At 39.5% G+C, this 7,333-nt stretch overlaps 1 protein-coding gene across 1 annotated transcript; it reads right to left on the bottom strand.

Annotated features, from left to right (window-relative positions):
- Positions 1-3,198: 3,198 nt before the first annotated feature.
- On the bottom strand, positions 3,199-4,134 carry Or8d4 (olfactory receptor family 8 subfamily D member 4). The gene has a single exon (XM_075967825.1). It carries the CDS (start codon positions 4,132-4,134, stop codon positions 3,199-3,201), a length of 936 nt encoding a protein of 311 aa, XP_075823940.1.
- Positions 4,135-7,333: the final 3,199 nt, after the last annotated feature.

The raw sequence follows: 7,333 nt of genomic DNA, 5'->3' as shown, positions 1-7,333 counted from the left end.
CTTCTCCAACAGCCCCTCAGATGAGCTGCATACATATACCTTACTTCTTCTGTCTCTTCATCTCAAATGTCTTTACTTAAATAACTATATTGACTAAAACCATTAGGTAACTGAAAACTATATAACTCAGTCTTTTTCTAAATATACATCTATGTAAGTATAATATTTGCTCATTTTTACTGTTATTTATCTATCAATGTCATCTTCACAAATAAGGAGAGGTCCTGTCTATCACATATCCCATATTATTCCAAAACTTAGTTCCTGGTGTGTTGCGTCTATTATTCAGCACAAACTGAATTAATAAATTGCTGTAATAAATATATCATGCCCTCTGTGCAGTAAGCTTTCTCGGTTGATCATGAGTTTAAAGACATGGGGACAGGAATCTACAAACCCCAAATGGGTCTGATGAAAGAGGTTTTCAGGCAGCAATCACGTGCTCCTGGATTTCAAACTCTCATGATCTAGTTACTTTTAACCTTTAAAATCAGTTCTCTGCAGACATATTGATGTCGTTAAAGGAGTAATCACTTGGAGCATGTCTTGTTTAGCTTATCACAGTTCTTACCTGGAATGCATAACATCAGGGAGTGACCTCCAGACAGAATCTCGTACTATTCTTCACAGAAATTTACAGACACCACAATAGAAACCAGTGCTGTGCAGCAACACTTTTGAGGGTTGTTGCTGTTGTTGTTTCCCCTGACATGCAGGATGCCATTTCAGTTCATTTATTATGGACCAACATTGCTTTGGCTCAGATGAGCTCTGTTAACACTCAATGTGCCTCATTTTGCTTTCCACATTGAAAAGTTCCTTCATGAAAGTATTTAATATAACTTTTCATTCAATACATACTATATGATGAAAATTAAAGATACCTAGGCCTTGAGAAAAAACATCATCTCACGGAAACCTAATAGATAGAACTAAAGTATTGCGTATATACTGATCAAAATGAGGAAATAAATCCATAATATTTTGATAATATTTAAATATTTTCTATTCTAGATGTGCTGTATTCAGTTTGGATGGCCAGATGAGTTTTCTCACTGAGGTCATATTAGCTTGATTCTTTGTTTAATCTTTGCCTTAGAATTGCACTTAACTTAAATACAGTGTTGGATTTTAATGGGCCCTTTAAAAGTAAACACATAAGCAAACTTTCTCCATATTTTTTATAAATGTCTTGGGATGAAATCCATGACACTGTGTATTTTGTTTTGTTTTGTTTAAATGATTATGCAGTACACTGTGTTTTTAACCCTTTGGACTAGATTTGGGAAAACAAGAGTTAAAAATATGTTTAGTTCTGGAAATGATATGGAACTTAAAATTTAAAATATATGTTAGTAGTATTACTTGTAATAGCAAGAACCTGGAAACACCTAGATATCCCTCAATGGAAGAATGGATAATGAAAATGTGGTACATTTACATATTAGAGTACTACTTAGAGGTAAAAAAAATGGCATCTTTAAATTTGCAGACAAATGGATGGAACTAGATAAAAGCATTTTGAGTGAAGTAACTCAGACCCAGAAAGACAAACACGATATGTACTCACTCATAAGTGAATTTTAGACATAATACAAAGGATACCCATGCTACAGCCCACAACTTCAGAAATGCTATGCCGAAAGGAGGACCCTAAGAGGGACACACATGAAGAGCCCAGGATGAGGAAACAGTTTACTCAGCTCTTCTGAGTAAACTGGAGGTATAGAATGGAGGGGATGGGGGATGGGAACATATGGGCTAGAGATGGCCAAATTGGGGGAGGGATAGAGAGTGAGAACTATGAGTTATCTTGATAGAGGGAGCCATTATAGGGTTAGGGAGAAACCTGGTGCAAGGAAATTCCTATAAATCCACAAGGATTTCTCCGGCTAAGACTCCTAGCAATAGTGGAGAGGGTGCCTGAACTGACCTTCCCCTATAATCAGATTAATGATTACCCTAGTTGTCATTATAGAAACTACAGCGAGGGGTGCACCCACACACTGAGACAATGGGGATGTTCTTTTGGAAACTCACCAAGGCCAGCTGGACTGGATCTGAAAAAGCATGGGATAAAACCGGACTCGCTGAACATAGCAGACAATGAGGACTGCTGAGAAGTTAAGAACAATGGGACTGGGTATTGATCCTACTGCATGTACTGGCTTTGTGGGAGCCTAGGCAGTTTGGATGTTCACCTTACTAGACCTGGAAGGAGGTGGGAGGTCCTTGGACTTCCCACAGGGCAGGGAACCCGGTCTGCTCTTCAGGCTGATAAGAGGGGGAGAGTTGAGTGGGGGAGGGGGAGGGATATGGGAGGTGGTGGCGGGGAAGAGACAAAAAATTTGATAAATAAATAAAAGAAAAACCCCCCAAAAAGAACTTTAACTTTTAACCTGCATATCTTTTTAACACACTGTTAAAAAAAAAAGAAAAGAAAAGAAAAAAAGAAACTACGTCTAGTAACTAATGATGCCGATGAAGAGATCGACAACCAAGAACTGGGTTGAGGTTTTGGAGATCAGGTAAAGAGAGAAAGAAGGGATCATTTGAGCAGGAGGAAGGGACTTAAGATCATAATTAGGAAAAGCACAGAGACAGCTGACCTGAGCTAGTAGGAGCCCACAGACTTTGGATTGATATTTGGGGAACTTCCATGGGACCAAACTAGGCCCTCAAATTGTGGGTAACAGTTATGTGACTTGATCTTTTGGGAGAGGGTTGCTGGCAGTGGGATCAGGACTTATCCTGGGTGTATGAAGTAGCTTTTGGGGGCCATTCCCTTTAGTGGGATACCTTGCAAAACTTTGAAACAGTGGGGATGGTCTTGGTCCTGCCTCAACTTGTTATGTCAGACTTTGTTGACTGCCCAAGGGAGGCTTTACCACCTCTAAGGAATGGATTGGGGTTAAGTGGGGGAAGGTGGGGTGGGGGAAAAAAGATGGAGGGAGAACTGGGGTTGGTATGTAAAAATAAAGATAAATAATAAAATAAAATATATGCTACAGTTTGCTTCATACTTACTATATTACATCATATAAACCTTAAGTGTGTATAATTTAGCAATATGAACATTTGTAATATAGTACCATAGATAACCTCAGCTCAGATTAATCTTTAGGAGTCAGGGTATAAACATTTGCATATAAACATAATTAGAAATACATTAATGCATCTCAGTAAAAAGCACATTTATTATGAAGATATTTTTCTTCTTACAAGCTTCACCAGTGCATTTTTTACTTCCTTGTTTCTCAAACTGTATATCAGTGGATTTAACATGGGAATCACTGTGGTATAAAACACTGAGGTCACCTTCTCATGGATGAGTGAACCATTTGAAGTGGGTTTCAGATACATGGACATGAGCGACCCATAAAATATAAGAACAGCTGTCAGGTGAGAGCTGCAGGTGCTGAAGGCTTTGGACCTGCCCTCTTTAGAGTGGATGCGGAGGATACTGGTCAGGATAAACGCATACGATATGATGATGGTCAGGCTGGTGGCTACCATGTTAAATCCACCAATGACAAAAATCAGAAGCTCATCGACGTAAGTGCTGGAGCAGGACAGGTGAATAAGAGGGACAATGTCACAGAAATAATGTTTAATGATGTTGGATTTGCAGAACGATAACCTTAATATGCAGCCCCCATGAATCAGAGCATCAGTGATGCCCACTGAAAAGACAGCAGCCACCAGGAGGGAGCAGACCCGAGGGGACATGATGACAGGATAGAGCAGAGGACTGCAGATGGCCACATAACGATCATAGGCCATGGCTGCCAACATGTAGCATTCAGAAATGACAAAAATACAGAAGAAGAACAGCTGAGCCATACAATCAGAATAAGAGATAGCTTTATCCCTGCTTAAAAACCCCACCAGCATTTTGGGGGTAACAACAGAAGAGTAGCAAAAATCTAAAAATGACAAACTACTGAGAAAATAGTACATGGGGGTATGAAGTTGAGAATTCAGCTTGATGACCACAATCATGCCAAGATTTCCCACCAGAGTGACTATGTAAATCGCCAAGAAGAGACAGAAAAGCGGCAGCTGAAGAGCTGGCTCCTCAGTTAACCCCAACAGGAGAAACTCAGTCACCATCGAGTGATTTCTTAAGCTCATTTTCCTCTGAAAGTTTGTCAAGATGAGGGGCCGTAAATGTCAAATAAGAGAGAATCCGAGTTGGTTTCTGGTCCTCCAGAGCCCAGGTGTTTCCAGCTGTGAAAACAAAGACCATGTTATGAAATTCAAAGGGGAAGCATCTACATAGGAAAGCACCTACTACCATCAGTTTTATGAATCACCAAAACACTTCACCATCCCCTCCTGGGCCTCAGATTCCCTGGAAAAAGTCCAAACATCCCACCCCAGAATCTAGGACAGGAGTGATGCTCAGCATTGTGAAGGCTTTTTCTGAAGCCCAGCAGCAGAAGTGCATAACAAAGAGAAAGGGCCAAGACTCTTCTCAAAAACACAGGTGGCTGTGGCTCACTCTGCTTAGCCCACACAGAACATGTTATTAGCAACTATTTTTTTGCATTCTAGATTTCCCAACATGGTAGCAGAATACTAGCTGAGTGAAAATATTAATGGGTATTATGTGAAGTGAGTACTCGAGGACCATTTATTAGAAACACCCGATGAGTTAACATAAAGATTCCTCAGTTCTCTGAAAGGACAAGGTAGAATAAATATTTCCAAATATATTAAATGATAGAACACTTGGGCACTTTTTTATTATACATTGTAACAGTAGTGTAAATCTAGAAAAACAAATTTTCTTGTGTGTTTGAAGTATTTTTAAAATGGGCTTTATGTGGTTTTCCTGGGTGGAAGCTGATTCTCTTGACATTATGGATGATGGGAGAATGCTGAGTTCTCAAAGCCTTTTCATCCTTCTTGATGTCAGCTACTGTCTGGGCTCAGACTTCATCACTACTGCTTCCACTACTCAACTCTGAGACTGCATCTCTGCCTGGAGGCTTCTGAACAGCACTTTTTGTCTATTCCTGTCTAATAAAGAGCCAGATGATATCATCTTGAAGTGGCCTGCCCTCTGGTTAAATGGGACCTTGTCTCTGAGCCTGATTACTTTCTCCTTGGTGTTGTGCTGACCTCAAATCTTTGTCTGGATTCACTCAGGTGGACGCCTTCTCAGGCTTGTGTCTACCATTCTCTCAACCTCTTCGATTCTGGGTCTGCCCCCCTCTGTGACTCTTGTTCCCTTTTGGTTTCCCATCAGTCACTGACATTAAGGACAAGACACTATTCGGCCACCTGAATTTCCAAATATGTAGGATATTCTTATTTCCCAGAATCCTCTTTCTTTCTGAAGAAATGGAGCTTAATGACATTCAACAGGTGTTATCTAAGAGGGGCTCAACTCTGTGAAGCACAGGTCTTTCGTATCATGAGCAAATGGAGGTACCCAGTTGCCCTTGTTCTGTTATAGAAACACCTGGGTGTCTTCCTTTCCATTTATGCCTTACCATTTATGGTGCACATACACAGAGTAGTCATCGTGGCTGTACAGAAAGACAAATGAAAGGGGCACTGAACAAGATTCATATTCTCAGGTTTTATTTTGATTTAATCACATAGATGTTTCCATACCAATCTTTAATGTCTTTTAGAGGTCACAAACCCACTACCCATTCTCAGTACATATCTGATCCTCCCACACAAGCCCCTAGTCTTATTTGTCTTTCTATCAAAGTAAAATATATTTCACATTTCCTATTTTTTCTGATCAAATCAGTTCTCTTTTCTGTTTTTCCTAATTCCCACGGAAATTTTAGGTGTATGTCCTTTCTCCTCAAAATGGTCCATTGCCCATCAGCATCCTCATCATTTGGGAACTTGTTAGGACAAATCTTAAAACACAAAGTGTATTTTAATTTCTGGTGCATATCACATCAAAGCAGCCACATTAAAGTGTTTAGTAGCCACTTATAGATAGGCATTATCTCACTGTAATTATTTCTAAATTTGAAGTCTCATTATGAACACAGAGGGTAACAGAAAGCACACTGATAGAGTTCTGACCACATCTCTAAGACTTACAGGGAAGCCACTAATTCATAATGTAGTCTTTGTGAACTTATATTTATATAACTTGAAATTATAAAACTTAGAAATACTACAAAGCATTGTTGTATAAGCTACATAAGTCCAAAAATATGAGCAGACTCTATTATAAGGTCTGCAAAGCATGTTTGAAGCTCAAGCTATTGGCATCTTCCCTCCACTCCTGTCACTGACTCAGTGGGGCCAAATGTGCTAAGACTCTAGAGCTCATGGGACAATCAGCAGTGGAGATTAGACCATGACATAATACTCAAACATTTCTGAGACTTACCTTCTTCCTCCTAGTGGCTTCCGGTAAGAATCTCTTTTTTTTTTCCTCTTCTCTAAGAAGTAAAGGTGGATTAGCTATACCTTGTTCTTCCCTAAGTAACTAAACAATAGCAGATAAAAAGATGCTGAGAGTTTGTTTCTTGTCCCAAGCATTTTTTAATGTAAAAATATAAAGATGAATCATCCCAGGGATTCCTTTTCTACTGGGGTTCAGCAGCCAGGATATTTGCAAGACCTGGTCCCAAGCTGCATCATGTATCCGTCGTAGGTTAGGCACACTGAGCAAAGCTTTCAAACCCTTCCTTAGAGCTTCTCCTACCCCTTGGGTCTAATATGCTGCCTGACACAGCCCCTCTGGGACATGCTGTTAACAATAGAGCGTCCTAGGAAGCACCTATGTGCTCATAGGTGTTGTTTGATCTCAGAAATGGAAAACCTCATTATTGTAGAGTATGTTAAATTACAAAATTATACCCTTAAAAGTGGGATGAATTTACTTTAGCTGAAGGGATATGATATAATATTCAGTATAGAGATATGGATATGACCAAGGAAACTAAGACACAGAAAACATAAGAATGTATAAAGATCATCAGGAATGGTTTAATATACTTCATGAATAAAGGAGCCTCAAGAGTCACACAAAACTGGCCTATGGTTCCAAGGCATGTATCTCTGGTACAATGCCTCATGATGTTTGGATGAGTCTTTTCTGGTGACTTTAAAACAGTGTATGTATTTGAAAACAGACAGGACAAACAATGGGACTGAATCAAAGACCCAGGTATTAACCCACACACCTTCGAATACCTGAATTTTGACAAAGACGCAAGAAATATCAAATGGAAAAAAGAAAGCATATTTAACAAATGGTGCTGGCATAAATGTATATAAACATGTAGAAGAGTGAAAATAGATCCATGTCTATCACCATGCACAAAACTCAAGTTCAAATGGATCAAAG

The sequence above is a fragment of the Microtus pennsylvanicus genome, chromosome 3 (assembly GCF_037038515.1).
Source record: "Microtus pennsylvanicus isolate mMicPen1 chromosome 3, mMicPen1.hap1, whole genome shotgun sequence".
In the NCBI taxonomy this organism is placed as follows: Eukaryota; Metazoa; Chordata; class Mammalia; order Rodentia; family Cricetidae; genus Microtus; species Microtus pennsylvanicus.
The sequence above is the reverse complement of the archived record's forward strand: the minus strand, read 5'-3'. Positions and strand labels throughout refer to the sequence as shown.

What these genes read in the sequence shown, in the direction of transcription:
- Or8d4 (XM_075967825.1), bottom strand. Translation starts at nt 4,134, where the DNA reads ATGAGCTTAAGAAATCACTCGATGGTGACTGAGTTTCTCCTGTTGGGG.